Raw genomic sequence first — 15138 nt, 5'->3', positions numbered from 1 at the left:
TGTTGCTTTTGTTGTGTTTTATGCAAGGGAAAATCTAAATACACTAAACACACAGATTTTTGCCAATAGTTTTATAGTCAGCACAATATTGATATGGCACAACAAAATTCTGATTACAAGAGAACACATATCAAACAAAAATATTATTAATGTGGACAGTAAATTAAGCAATTTACACACAATAAATTATCAGAAAAGGAGAAAACATACAGCCATTCTTTACAGAAATCACTTACAGTATCAGATAGCAAGATATTTGGCACTTGAGTGAGAAAAATAACAATTGGAATATAAGTTCCTCTTTCAACATAGGTAGCCTTTCCATAAAACTATACATATATTTAATATTTATACAATAATGTCAGTATACCTTTATTGTCTTTTAGATCAAGATCCCCTGTAAATATTATTAAATGATCACATGGAGAAATCCATACAGAGTTTGGGGAAGGGCTCAATTGGTTTCTCAAATATTTCCATTTTAAGTGCTTAGGGGAAAATAACATCAATACTTTGTCCTGATATCCTGGTACTTTAGGTCCCAGTGTTTGGGGTACAAATGTACCTCTGCCATCAACCAAGTGCAACCATGGTAGAAGTAAAACTTGGGCTACCAGTATCGAAGCTGATTTACAAAGAATTTGTTTGCAAAAAGGCACAATGGCTTCATGATGCAGGAAGAGAATGATTAATGGCCACCACACACACACGGATAAAGGCACATAATATCTGTGTATGTTTCCTCCCTGCAACGGTTCTCTTATTTGATTAATCAGGTTTTTCTAAATGAAAACAAACACACACATATACACAAACACATATAAGAAACATATATATTATTTTGGGTCCAGTTATATGTCGGGCAGCTTGCATTGCTCGTTTCTCTGTAAAGGTTCTCAGAGATAAACAATGTTCTCCTCGCTTCCCTCCTCCCCGTTCTGTCCTTCAAGAGAGAGGTAGGCCTGCGGGGGAAGGAGGGGTGTAAGAGAGAGAGACGAGGAGTAGACATCCTCATAAAGTCTGTGACCTGTGACCTCTGACCTCCAGGGACCTAGGGATCGCCTGTCCAACGGCGGGCTGAAGTCTGCTAAAAGAACAGAAGAACAACAGAAACGCTTAAGAAGAAGATCATGTTTTGGAGGGAGATACGTTTTTTTGCTGAAACTAACCTACAGCTAGTCTATATCGATGACGGTTCATTTACGGGATAGTTTCTGTGTCGCCGAAAACTCCGCTGGATGTCCCTAAATTTCCGCTTTGCTTTTTATGAAACTTTAATCTCCGGTCGCATCAAGCAACGTTAACCGGATCGTAATTCGTGCAACAAGGCAGGCCTGCTTGGTTTGTTCGGGGAATGATTGTAAAGATTTACAAAGAATATGTTTACGGCATTTAACTATCTAACTGGGACGTTTTGGGGCCGATTGGCAAGGATTTGCTATGGACAAAATACACACGGCGATACACTGGTAAGAACAAATTACGTTTAACCATGTGTTCATCTAATTTAAAATAGCTCGCGTTACTGTATTATGTGAACAGTTAATTTAATATTGTATAAGGCACTTTATTTTGCAGGGTGCAAATGTTCCACCAAATCGAGTTCCTTTCCGAGAACATTTTACAGAGTCACCGTCACTGCATCTGGAGCTTAGCGCCGCCCAAGACGATTGTGATTGGTTTAAAGAAATGCTAACAACCCCTGACCGTTTATTCTACTACCCAGGAATGTTGTTTGGACTAGCCAAACCTTCCTCCGCAGTACTGTGGAGATAGGTCTGGCAATGCGAGACTAACCTACAGCAAAATGATGGACATACAGTACAGCATACTATATGAGGGGTTGACAAATGGCTGCATGTTGTTTGCTGTCCATTACTATACATTGGAAGGAATACAAGTACACCTACTGTTGTTGGTCTTTTGTGGCTGTGCAGTGACCCTGCTGCTGAAGGGGTGGATGGTGTCATTCAGAGGCCGGGGGCAGCCGTGGTTGTTGCTGTAGTTTGGGTATGTCAGACCATCTGGAGGCTGTTTGCTGTGTGCCTGGCTCAGCAGGGTGTTGAGGCTGTTGTAGAGGCTGGCACTAAGGCCGATGTTAGCGGTGTAGCTGGAGCTGTTCAGAGGGCTGTCATGGCTGTTCAGAGGGCTGTCATGGTTGTTAATCGGAGCAGAGAGCAGACACTGGTGCTGGTTTTTCTTGGCGGGCTGGTGGACGTGGTTCTGCTGGAGGGAGGCAAGTAAAGCCACCTCGTTCTTGTACACTGAACAGTTAGCATCCAGGCTGCCTGAGCGGCTGTGGCTGGACACCTGGGAAATTGAAACAACCCCAGAAAAAGCAGAGGTGACATGGTTTGCTTAGCAGTGTGCAGTGTTTTATATCTAGAGAAACAGGGGAATGACATGCAGCAAAGGGCCGCAGGTCGGAACCGAACCCGCGGCCGCTGCGCTGAGGACTGAGCCTCTGTATATGGGCGCATGCTCTACCAGCGGAGCTACCCAGGTGCCCATTTCTTTCCTTTTTGATTGATCAGATCCACACAAACATTATCATCTCCGCTCCACACGTTCCTCATCTTTCTCTTCATTACTGTACCTTCACCTTCCTGTCTCTCCTCTTCCCTTTCTTACCTTGTATCCATCCATTGGTATCGTAACAGGCAGGCTGCTCTGGCGGTTGTGTCTCCAGGTCTGCAGTAGCCGCTGCTGGGCTTCAATCTTCTCCTTCTCCCTCTCAACACTCCTCTGGCCCTCCCTCAGTCGGTCCAGATTTTGCTGATACTCCAGCAGCTGAGCGTCCAGCTCCTCACGCTCACAGCGCAGACGCTCGGCCTCCAGGAGGCACCGCTGCTCCCGCTGCTCCAGCACACTGTCCTGTTCACACTGGAGACACACAGGGCACATTCACATCGGAAAGTTGAGGCACCGGTTATCTCTTTTTCTGTGGATACAATAGAGTTGCTACAATTACTGCAACTTCATGTTCAAACTGGGTGTTAGATATGCAGGGTTAGTTAGGGTAGGGGTGTGCAGGGTTAGGGTAAGTATCAATCTAACCTTTAGCATTTTAACAGCTTTTAGTGATCATATTTTTTTTATTTCTGGGTTAATTTTATTAATTTTCTTGAACCTGCACTTAGCTAAACAAAAGCAAAAGTTGATAGTTGATAGAAAAAAAACATCACATTTTGGTATTGGCCAATTGGTACATTTGTACACATGTATTAGGATTGTCGTGGGGTGGCAATATTTCCGTGGTTGGCATCTTCCACTATGTCAGATTATACCTTGCATGTGTTGCGTTTAATGTAAGACATTCAAGTATATGTGCTGCAAATGTTTAGGAACTAATTAGCCAGTAAGCCTAATGCACAGGCAGAAAGTATATATATATATATATATATATAATAAAAATATCTGATCAGGGAGAGGTGAATTTACAGGTCATAGGGTTTGTTATATGTGACAGCCTTCACTTTTCATGTTGATGAAACTAAATTATAATCTGACTGTTTCTATTAATTTCATAAAAAGGTAATGAGATGTGATATGATCAGGAAGTGGCACAGATGAAAGATATGGGTGAGGCCTCAATGTGCTCAATGCTAACCTAACCTAACATTTTCTTTTGTGTAAAGCCAAACTGCCCTCAGATGAGAACAACAGAAAGAGACAGGAGAGCCAAAGAAGTGAGACACATGACAGTCCATTCAACTCAGAACATCAGCATGAGGCTTACTTGTTGTTTCTCTCTGGCCAGACACTCTTTGTCCCAGCGTTGCTGCTCCTGTCTCAGCTTCACATGGAGTTTCTTCATCTCATCCACCTTATCTTTCTTCCTCTCTAAACCCTTTTTTTCTACTTCCTCTTTCTTCTTATCGATGCTCCTCTGCTTCTCCTGCTCCTGGATAAAGACGGAAACTGGTTTAATATTTTCTTTCATTATTTCAAAAAGAAACAACAGAATTCTAGTCTAACTTCCCTAAAAAATATTTATTTTAACATGAATATCATGTAACCCATACCAGACTGTTTTGGAGGGAAGTGAGGGTTCGGAGCGGAGGTCTTTCTCCCTCCTGAAGAAGGAGTTTCTGGACTTCATAGCAGCTGTCCTGGAGGGTCACAGCAGCCTGCCAACACAAGGAGGAGACACCTGATCACACTCCAGTTACTAATCCTGTCCTTTCACAAATCCTAACTTCCAATCGTGCATTCAGCAACAGATACTGAAACTTGTGTCTTTTCTCACCTGCAGACTATAGAGAAGCTGAGTCAGACTCTGAACGCTCTCTGCCACCTACAGAAAACAGTGTTATTAAAGGGGAACAATAATGCATATGCATTTTATTAACAAACACGACTCATAGGAAACTATGGTGGTTGGACCTTTAAGAGTGTCCCTTTGGTGTCTCCTCGTCTCAGCTCGACAGCAGAGCTCCACAACACGCTGTCTAGCCCCGTCAGCTCGCTGTCTGACCCAAGAGAGGTGGAGCTCATACTGAGCGTGCTCAGATAATCCGCTGTAGCAACAAGAAAAGAAGTGGTTCACTCACATCGTTAAAGATCAAGTAGTGTGTCAACTTAAGGACAATCATCACAAAATGGCATTCAGAATTCCAGTGTATATCTGTAACTCACGCTCAGAGGGAGACTCCTGAATGCTGCTGCCGTGGCTGTTGTAGCTGCAGCACTCTGGTCCTTGGACCGGAGAGCTTGGACCTTTTACAGTAAGGCCATCACGAGCCTGCAGAATGGTGATCAGGTTCTCCGCTGCACAGTAGCAAAACTCATGATTATTCTGTTATCCAAATGTCAACCAACAATGACAATAACATAAATCTACAGTATACAATACAGTGATAAAGTATACTTTTAATCATTTGTTTAATTATTTAGTTGCACTTTCAAGTTCTTACGATATTGTATGTGGCTGTCTTATTCATATTGATATTTGCAGAGTAATTCTATTATGTTTGTAAATCTAATACGCAATTCTAATTAAAACAAATGTTTAATGTCCATTTGTTCCAATACAGTACTGATGACCAATGTCAATATAGAGATAAAAATTATGAAGGTGCAAGTTTTTATAGCAGACATTTTGACTTTGTTATAGCAGGAAAGGCCTAATAGAATTAACTAAAGTTATGATGGCATTATTTAAGTGTCCCGGGAAGCCATACATGGTTAGTATTCCTTCAGATGAACAGGGACCTGAAAATGGCAATCCACCATTAGCTTTCCTAATTATAGTGGTGCTTTATCTGCCATGACATGTCAACATGTATGCTGTGAAAAAGGTATTTAGGACAGGAGAGTGAGGAGGTATGATCCACACATGGGAACACAGTCCTGAAAATCAGCCAAAACAAGTAAAAAGTCAAGTCATGGTGTACCATGGCTATGTCCCAGGGGCTTTAAGAAATTAACATTACTAATTAACAATTAGTTTAAGATGAATAAAAATGCATGCATAAGTTTAAAATAGCCTTTTTAGAGCCCCCCTTTCAGCAAGAGGTCAGCCCCTGTGTATAAAATGGTAAAAGTGTTTCCCACATATGGATTTTATTTAAGCTGCCCACCAAAATAGAATTACCCCCACCCAAAATACATTTTTTTGTATTTTACAATAATTGTGAAAATGCTGTTGAAAGTGATTGAAAATTCTGTAAAGTCTGCCAGAATGCTGCATTCATTTTATGACGTTAGTCACTAGTCATAATCATTAGCAATTATTAGGCTTGTCAAATATGTTCTGGAACTAAATGCAGCATGACCGCAGCATGATGCAGCCCTCACCATTCAGTAGCCGCATGGCAGCTTTTCTTTACCTTCTCTGACTGCAGCTGTGAGCAGTGATGAGGCCTGCCGTGGCGTCTCACTGTCAGTGTCTGCTTGTACCAGCAGATGGCGATGTGGTACAGGTTCTGGTGAACGGAGAGTTAACTCCGTAAGCTCTGCATAAAGCTGTAACTTCTCCTCAAGGCTGTTGCAGATTTGCTGGTCCTGACCCAACAGCGTCTCTATAGAAAACAAACACTAAGATTAGGACTTGTTGTTTATGGTTCTTTCAGAGAATGATGCAATGTTTCACGAAGAAGGACAGGTAACAGATAGAATTGGAATGTGGGCCCACAAATGTTTTCACCTTGGAACTTGGTGATCTTCTGAACTCTCACTTCTGCCACTCTCCTGGCCTCCTCTGTCTCAGCGTTTCGCTGCTCCTCCTCCTCCTCCTCAGGACAACTGCCAGGTAGACCAGTAGGTTGGGTAATCAGTAACAGACACACACAAATTAACCAGGCACACATAGACATAGACACACACACACACACACACACACACACACACACACACACACACACACACACACACACACACACACACACACACACACACACACACACACACACACACACACACACACACACACACACACACACACACACACACACACACACACACACACACTCTAAGTAGAAGCCCTGACATTTGCATACCTGCACAGAAAAAAAAAACTGTAGAATGGAATTGACACTCATACGCTCACACACACCTCTCTACAGCTTGACGTATGTGTCTCATCCACGCATTCCTCTCGTCTCTAGTGGTGGTGTGAACTTCATACATTTCTGGTCCCAATGAGGAGGCGGAGATAAGGAACATCCCTCTTTCCTCATTGGCTACCTCTCTAACAATGAGCTTCTGCAGAGGGATTACAGGAGGCTTCTGGTCCTGAATAAGCAGATAAAACCCATGAAGATGGGTTAAAGGATGGAGAGAAATGGATAGACAGCTGGACAACATGTGTTTGAATTCAAAGTGCTCTTCAGGCCAAAGCTTACCACAGCAGCAAATACAAAGCGTTGATCTTTCTCTTGTAGGAAAACCAGAACGTCTGTAAGCAGCAGAGCTAAAGTATCTGAAAACAGAAGAGTAGAATATATGTAGATTGGTTGTCTTATAAACGCAAAAGATCTTGAGACATAGATGACCTAATGCACACCTTTCAGACGTCCTGTGGCAGTCTTCCAGTAGACAAGCCCTTTATAATGCAGCTCCCTGTGTTTGCTATGCAGATCCTGTTTGCGAAAAACCTTGTCGTTTTTTAGCTTGGCAAAGCTCTTGTTCTCCAGCCGGGCCAGCACTTCCTGCATCTCCTGACACCTCTCATACTTATTCACAGTCAGGTCCACAGAAGCGATGACTTCACGGATCTGAGCCACAGCACTTGACAGGTCAGAGTGTTCCTGACTTCCCTCTGTGGGGGAGAGGTAACATCATCATTAAAATCATGTTTTAGCCTGTACAAAACTTGAAAAACTGTTTTTCAATAAGAACACATTCATGTTTAAAATGAAAAGTTCAGACGTTTAGGCTCTTTATATATTCCACACAAAGCACAGGTACACAAAGAGACGATGATGTCAGCTCTCTGCTTATATATCAGTTTAAAAACAAATTGGCTTTCTTAATCCATTAACTGCTAGTCATGAAAAGAAAATATTCTCAAGCAGGCTATTTAAAACCAGCAACATCATCCAGCACTGGAAAAAAAGAATGCAAAAAGGTATAATATCCTGTCACTTTGCACAAAATATTTTAGTTAGTATGATCTCTGATGGTGGACACATGGAATAACTTCTTCACTTGTAGTTAATATAGCATCTAGTTGCAAAGTAGTACTTTTCATGCAACAGTCTGGCCTAAAATATGCATTGTTGTTGCAGCAAATATTTTGATCTAAATTTAGATTAGAAACAATTTTTACTAACATGTTGCTATAACAACACAAACACGAGCTGCATATGTTTACAGTTTTGTTTAGGAAACAGTAGAGCTGACGTACCCTGAGTGTAATGTAATATCCGCTCTAGCAGCACTGGGTACTTGGTGATGCGCTGAGTGACCAGCAGGATAAATTCGGGCACCTCTCTCCGTCTGACCAGAGTGTTGTTGCTCTGTTGCTGTGAGCAGAGAGGTTAACACCAAAATGAGTACCTGCTCAATTAAGCCATCTTACTGTAAACCCATTATTAAAAAAGCAGAAGAGGACGGAAAGCAGGAGCTTACTTTGACAAAGTTTTGCAGTTTTTTGTTTTGTTGCTGCAGCTCTTTGAAGACATTGACGGCCTCAGTGTGATGGCTGCAGAACTCTCCGTACACCTGCTTCATCTTCTCGGCATTTTCATCTGAGAACTGATGAAGAGTCATTAAGAAGAGAAATTCCATTGCTATTCAACAGCCTGGCCCCTTGTTAACTTCCTGTCAGTTGATGGTACTCACATACACTGAAACAGGAAATCAACTTGGTGCCATTTAGAATTAAGTCCATAGAGACATGTATCTGTGTGTGTTTATGTGCATGGATCTCCACTTACCTGCTGAAGCAGAATATCTCCAATCTGATGGATGAGGTAATTCCGGGGGTTCTCCGGTTGGGTCGAAGCCTGTCGGCGTTCCTGCAGTGCTCCAAAGAGATTTCTGTGAAACAGCAGCAGGGGGTCCAAGCAGGGGAAGATCCGGGCCACACAGCTCCAGTCGAGCTGCAGCTCCTCCAGCATGCCTCTCCTGAACACCTCCGACATGACCGTCAGGGTTTGGATGTGGTGAAGCTCTGTCTGCATCAGCTCTATATGGGGGTATTGAGAGTGGATAATGGTATAACTATAAGGCAAACTAATGTTTGGCTAAATCCCAGTGGAACATCTGCTTCAGTAACTCATTTCAACAACTTCCTTCAAAACATGTGTATAAATTACAGTATTATGAACAACTGTCCCACCATAAATAACATCCTGTCGTTTAATGGTGCGCCTGTCGTGTTGCCTGCAGAACTCCGGACTGACCGCCAGACTCCATGACTCCACCTCAAGTCCCAGCAGGTCAGCTGACAGGTCGCTCATTAGAGGAGCATCAACAGCATCTGTAGAGTCAGAAATAATGTCTTTCTTCTAAATCCCAATTTACTCTGCAGTAATTCTCAGAGTTATGTGTGTGTAGGTGTGACAAATTATGATGCAAGCTTGTCTTTCTCACCCTGTGTGGTGATTGGCGGCTCGGCTGAAGGGGGAGTCGCTGGGACCGCTGTTCCCTCATCAGATAACGAGCTGTTAGTGCAAGCTGTCACACTGCACTCACTGTCGACCCCTGCTGCATCACTCAGCCGTCTGTACAGAAACAAAATAAGTTTGATCTGAACACAGTACAAAAAATAATCCAGTATTTGCAGACTGAAGTCGGATTTGGCTGATATTTTGTGCCAATATTCAAGTTTTTTGAGTACTCAACGTTTTAGTTGGAATTCATATACAAAAGCTTGCTGAAATCCAGATTAATTAAGTCAATTTTGCTGGGCCACTACCACCTAAAGATTGATGGATGGAATGGATGTATTGGTTGATGCTGTATACACTGTATGGTATCTCTGCCATGCTACCTGCTGTCTATCGAGATGGAGAGGCTTTTGGAGAGAGGGGCGACTGTTTCTCTCTTCTCTCTGGTCGTCGTGGGAAGTGTAGACGAAGAGGAGAAAATGGCTGGAGTGTTGTCTTTCACAGAGTCTGGAAGAGAAACCAGGACAGGGAGCAGGAAGAGGAATCACTCACACCGTGGAGGCTTTCCCATTCCACAAATAAATACTTCAATTGTCATCATGGTTTGTTTATATCTATGTAGTCATTGAATGTAACAGTAACCAACTAATAAAGCTGTGAGTAGGTCTGCAGTTGATATCGTTCATTGGTAAACTGGGCATGAAGCATACAGTTGTGACAATAAGTGGTAGTAATCAAGGCCGATTGTGTTTGTCCTTGACACTTTTTTCAAACTCTAAGTGAAGAAATTAAGAAATAAAAATGATCCTGTCTATGCAACACTCAACCTCTGTATGCATGCACAAACACACATAAACCAGACCAGATCCCCCACTGAGATGGATTAAAATTTAACTTCTTTTTTTTTTTACCAGGGAAAGAACAACAGGGAAGAGGGAAGAGTGGGGGCAATGGCTACTACAGGAGAAACAAGGGAGGACAGGTAAAAACTTAATCAAAGACCAAGGGAGGACACCACAGGAGGGGGGACACGCTGTAATTTCTGACTCACTCTGTGGGAGAGACAAGGTCTTGCTTTTAGTCAGCAATGCATTCCTCTCCTGCGGCTTCTGAGGAAACACAAAATCATATCAACGTCAAGCTTCATCTTCAGCTGTAAATCATAGTGTTTGTGTTTTAAATATAAACTTATTGTGGTTGTAACACAACAAATTAAGTCAATACCGGAGTCAATTTATGCCTAAACAACTTTAAAGAGAACCCCCCCAGATACTCTAGTTATACATCATCAGTTTGTGATGTTCAACACATTCCAGGAGTTCCTTTGTCACCGAGTGTTGGAATTTACTGTTCCCGTTGTACCTGCTTCCTCTTAGCCTGCCTCTACCTCAGTAACTGATTTATTTATTTTTTTGGCATTTTGCCTTTATGAGACAGCACAGCCGAGTTTGACAGGAAACACAGGGAGAGACAGAGGGAAAGACCTGCAACAAAAGCTGGATTTGAACTGGGGATGTTGCTGCCACACAGCACGTGTCTCAGACCAATGGAAATAGTCGGTTGACAATTACAAATTTCAATCATTTCCCGAGATGGATTTTGAGATCATATGTAAACCCATTGGATTCAGAAAATTGAGTGGACAGTTTGATTAACAAAAGTAATAGCTGTAGCATAGTAACGGCATGAGAGTGACAGATTTTTTGTTCAGAAAGTGTTAATTGTGTACTTAAAGGCAACCTGATTTTTTTTTTTTTACCTCTGGTAGCACTATGGAGCAATGTTTCTACAAGTGTGTCCACGTTTTGTTTGCATCATGCACACACACAGAGACGCCTGTGCAATTGAGCGAGAGTGTGCAGGTGGTGGTTTGATGCTATTCTGTTGGTATCACGCCAAGATACTTACAAACGTGCCAATAAAAGGCAAAGGCAGTGAAAAAGAAGACTGCAAGCTTAGCAAATGTTTTATGAGGAAGGAAATGCACTCAACACAATAATGCTAGACCCCCACATTTCCCATAATGCCATCTATAGCATATTTTTGTTACAAATGTATAGTCTCTAGGCTGAGTAGTGCTCACTCTGACCTATATGTGTATAATTGGTGGAGTGCCCCTTTAATGGCGGAAAAAGAGTTTCTCCAAGGGAGATTGTTTGACTCATGAAATCATGCAACATTTGGGGGAAAAAAAGCTCAACTTTTGACATTCTAGCAAATATTTTAATATGACACCACATTGTTTGTATCTAGATTGTTTTCTGAGGGAGGGAATTTTTCCTTTAAAATATTATTTGAAATAATTATGACAATTTTAAAATAAATTGTTGGTTTTTAGATTAAATGAAGTGCGTGGTGATGGTGGTTACCTTTCCACAGGCTGCAACAGACTCTCTGCAGTTTTTATGGACATTCAGGAAACAGTCTGCAGACAAAAAAATAAATAAAAAAAATCCCAGTTAATTTCATCAGTTAACTGACAATAAACAAAATGACCACATTTTGATTCAGTGTCCAGATGGTTTTAAAACTACCCTGCTCCTCAAAATCGATGTCGACTTCGTGAAAGGAAGAAAACTGACTTCATGTCCTCTGCTAAACAAAACATCAAGGCGGCACGTGCAAAGACATTTAAACAAACCCTAAACAGTTCATCCACCACAGGACATAAAACAACAACAGTACTGACAGTATAATACTTACTGGAGCACTGCAACAGCTCCTTCCCAGAAACAGACTTATCGCATGCCACACAGAGAGCGGGACCAGATGGAGACACAGGAACAAACTGGTGTCCATTAGCGGCTCCTGACTTCTCCTTTCCCTCCTTCACCTCTTTCCCCTTCACCTGAAACGCAAGTCATAAATATTTTTAAACATACTCCTTCAGCTGACATTTACTGCAGCTAATGCCACAATATCATGTAAACCACCAAAGTAGAAATAACATGACTCTGAGCAGCAGGAACAAAGAGGCATATAGCGGTCATCTTCTTGCTGAAACACACCTGCTAAAGTGCAGTTAGTTGAGATAAAGAGTCCTCTGAGTGAGCTTTTCTGTTTATTTTGTTAAGGTCCATGGGGACGGCTTTATCCTTAGGGGGGCATTAGAGGGACTCCTCTGTGCATGTGTGTGATAATGCATTGTTTATTTTCTTATCAAACTTTACAAGGAAGTCAGAGAGTGTATGTTTGTTTTTTGACTGTTCATATGCATTGTGTGTGTGTGTGTGTGTGTGTGTGTGTGTGTGTGTGTGTGTGTGTGTGTGTGTGTGTGTGTGTGTGTGTGTGTGTACATATTCGGAAACATGTTCTTGAACACATGCACGTGTGTTTATGAGACAGAGTGTACTATGGAATGTGTTTTGGCTTCTCACACTGTGTGGTGGGGGTCTACGCATTATGTAAGAGGATATTTTCACTGTGTCCCGTTGCTAAGACCTGAGGAGAGGGAATTTCCTCCCCCCCCCCGCCAAATAAAGGCACCGCACACAGACAATGGCTCCCCAGCACAGGAATTCTGACCTGGCCTGTCTGAGAGGTGGTAAACCTTTTACTGCACTACTTTGGGAGGCCTTTCAGCTCTGACTTTTTAAATAAAAAGTTCAACTATAGGGATTTCTCAATCATGTTTTAAACACATGTAGGTGCCAGCAAGAATCATATTTTCCACTGTGCATCCTCACCTTGGTCTTGCTGCGAGTGCTGGACATCCTGCTCTTCAGGAAGCTGAAGGTCCGGCTGACTTTGTACTTCTCTGATTCGACCTTAGACGGGATTATGTATTTATCCAACTCCTCATCCTCGATCCTGTTTTAGTGTGAACATTTCTGTCAGCAACCATCACAACTCCTATCATCATTTTGGCTAGTGGAAGACTGCAGCATTCAAGACCAACATGCATGCTCTTTAGAAAACCAATCATTATTTAAGTACTTATGTACACTATAATATAGTAAGGAGAGTTAAATAACCAGGTACATTGGTGTCATGCTGGAATAAAAGAATGTCCAGACAGTCTTCCAGGACCCCTAATCTACAGACTATTACTCATAACAACATGCTTAGCATGCTTGGAGGTCACTATGGACTCTAGTGGATGCTATTTATAGTTCAACCTTGGCAAGATGCAATTAATAATGTGTCAACTATTTACAGCAACTTATGCTAGTTACACTACACATTCTAGGCAAAAGGCTACAGAACGTAAAGAAGAGAAACATGCAATGTCACAACATTATACTGTGACCTGACATAAAAAGTGTTAATATACAGTAATTCTGAGGATTCACATATGATCACAGACAGCTGCAAAGAATCCATGTGGTTAATGGATGAGTCGGGGAATGGTTTTATGAAGGGGTTAGGTTGCGTTAAGCCACACATGCATGACTGTGAGGCCGTTTTGGTGAAAACATACTCTTTGAGGAACTCTGTGAGGGTGAGGTGTTGGAGCGATGGGCTGCTCTCCTCCTCTGCTGACTGGGCCCGCTTACGGAAACCCAAAACCCTGCATGGATATAACACACCTCAGACCAGGTTGTTGTGTTTCGGCTCATCAGGAGACTCAAAATGTTAATTATCTGTGTGGTGTCTAAGATTAGAGTCTGCAAACTATTTCTGGGCCTAATAAAGCGTGTAAGGAAAAGTAAGATGATTACACATGGATAGTCACGCGGATATTTGTGCTACATAGTGATTTAGTAAACCACATAATGTATTAGCCAACATCCACATTTTGTTAATATTGGATGGATACTGATATTATAAAGAACATAAATGGTTAGTGAGTCTGATAAGGCTGGTGTTGTGAATATTGTAGTATTAATATGATCTATTCTAATACAATAATCCTATGATGTAATAAAATAATCTAATTGCCTAATATGATCTTCTAAAATGTTTCCTCTGTTAGCAATGCATGGTTATTATCAAACTAAATGTATTAGCGTGTGATACATTCATGAGGCGGTGAGATGAAATAAACTATAAAATGAATATGGATTGTGGGATTTATGAAAGTTTTGCTGTTTATTCAGGGTTATTTTGAGGTTGCAATCAAAGCATATTCTGGCCTCTGCCTTGCAACAGGAAGTATGTCGCATCCTGCACGCTCAAACCCCAACCACAGGTTTAATACTGGAGATACACATACACATGAAAACGCACACATATGTTGGCACATTTAAGCCAATCTCTAACCACTGGTCAACACTCAGTACGTTTACATGCACATAATATTCTGTTTTTGCCCTAATTCTGAAAAAGACGATATTCTGACTAAGCTGTTTACACGGCTAATGAAAGTGAGTATTCCATTAATATTTCCATTTACATGTAGCCGTGCAAAACAGGATTGTTTCAAAGTTTACCAGGAGTGGCAGACTTTTTGGACCGTGCACACACAGCGTCCCTCTTTCATTCCTTCAACCAGCTTCTTGAAAAGGTCGGCATCGCGATGTTTGCGCATATCCAAAAACCTGTCTTTGATAAAGTAGCTGTGTTTCTCCTTCTTATCGGGTCTCCAGCCTTGCAAACTGATGGCTGGTTGGTTTGTGTACAGAAACCATAGCAACGCATAGAGCTGACCATAATCCTGCAGTAAAAACCCCGATTGAGACGCATATTCCGAATGCGCTGTATACAATGCCTCTAAAATCCGAATAATAACGGAATATGCCACATGTCTTGATCGGAAAATGCTATATTCGGAAAAAGGCCTTCTTTCATATATCCAACCGGAATATGCTGTTTACATGACCTGTATCAAATTTGGAATATTGTCATTTTCGTAATAATAGTGGAATATTGGTGTGCATGTAAACGTACTGACTGATGCCTAAAAAGGGAGGAACGTCTGAGCAATGGGGGGGGGATTGCTCCTGAGCTCATGAAATGACACACTGGCTTTACCTCTTTTCTCTGGTAGACTCAGTCGGGCTGAATGCTCTCTGCTCTGTAAAGTAGAGTTAAAAGGACAGGCAAATGAGTAAGCCAGAAATAAATGTAAATAAAATTAAAGACATTATGACAGATTGTAAGTGAATCAGCCAGTGAATCAGGGCGTTAAAAGCCATCATCC

At 41.8% G+C, this 15138-nt stretch overlaps 1 protein-coding gene across 6 annotated transcripts in view; it reads right to left on the bottom strand.

The window, feature by feature from the left end:
• Positions 1–56: 56 nt before the first annotated feature.
• Positions 57–15138, bottom strand: part of LOC120560731 (rho guanine nucleotide exchange factor 28-like) — a 39680-nt gene continuing 24598 nt past the window's right edge. For 2 of the 6 annotated variants that reach the window (XM_039803526.1, XM_039803530.1), the window contains 25 exons: positions 14970–15012; positions 13477–13566; positions 12743–12866; positions 11760–11904; positions 11426–11481; positions 10108–10165; positions 9440–9563; positions 9040–9170; positions 8786–8926; positions 8382–8632; positions 8074–8199; positions 7850–7967; positions 7007–7261; positions 6846–6922; positions 6557–6735; positions 6149–6246; positions 5832–6023; positions 4639–4770; positions 4387–4520; positions 4250–4297; positions 4026–4130; positions 3740–3904; positions 2632–2883; positions 1911–2310; positions 57–1087 (listed from right to left, as the gene is read on the bottom strand). In XM_039803526.1, coding sequence (XP_039659460.1) covers positions 897–1087; positions 1911–2310; positions 2632–2883; positions 3740–3904; positions 4026–4130; positions 4250–4297; positions 4387–4520; positions 4639–4770; positions 5832–6023; positions 6149–6246; positions 6557–6735; positions 6846–6922; positions 7007–7261; positions 7850–7967; positions 8074–8199; positions 8382–8632; positions 8786–8926; positions 9040–9170; positions 9440–9563; positions 10108–10165; positions 11426–11481; positions 11760–11904; positions 12743–12866; positions 13477–13566; positions 14970–15012 — 3635 coding nt within the window. In that variant the 3' untranslated portion in view covers positions 57–896. The remainder of the gene's footprint in view (positions 1088–1910; positions 2311–2631; positions 2884–3739; positions 3905–4025; positions 4131–4249; positions 4298–4386; positions 4521–4638; positions 4771–5831; positions 6024–6148; positions 6247–6556; positions 6736–6845; positions 6923–7006; positions 7262–7849; positions 7968–8073; positions 8200–8381; positions 8633–8785; positions 8927–9039; positions 9171–9439; positions 9564–10107; positions 10166–11425; positions 11482–11759; positions 11905–12742; positions 12867–13476; positions 13567–14969; positions 15013–15138) is intronic. The other 4 variants (XM_039803529.1, XM_039803531.1, XM_039803527.1 and 1 more) reach the window with 3 other exon arrangements.

This window comes from Perca fluviatilis, chromosome 6 (genome assembly GCF_010015445.1).
Source record: "Perca fluviatilis chromosome 6, GENO_Pfluv_1.0, whole genome shotgun sequence".
Lineage (NCBI taxonomy): Eukaryota > Metazoa > Chordata > Actinopteri > Perciformes > Percidae > Perca > Perca fluviatilis.
This window is presented reverse-complemented; position numbering and strand designations above follow the sequence as displayed.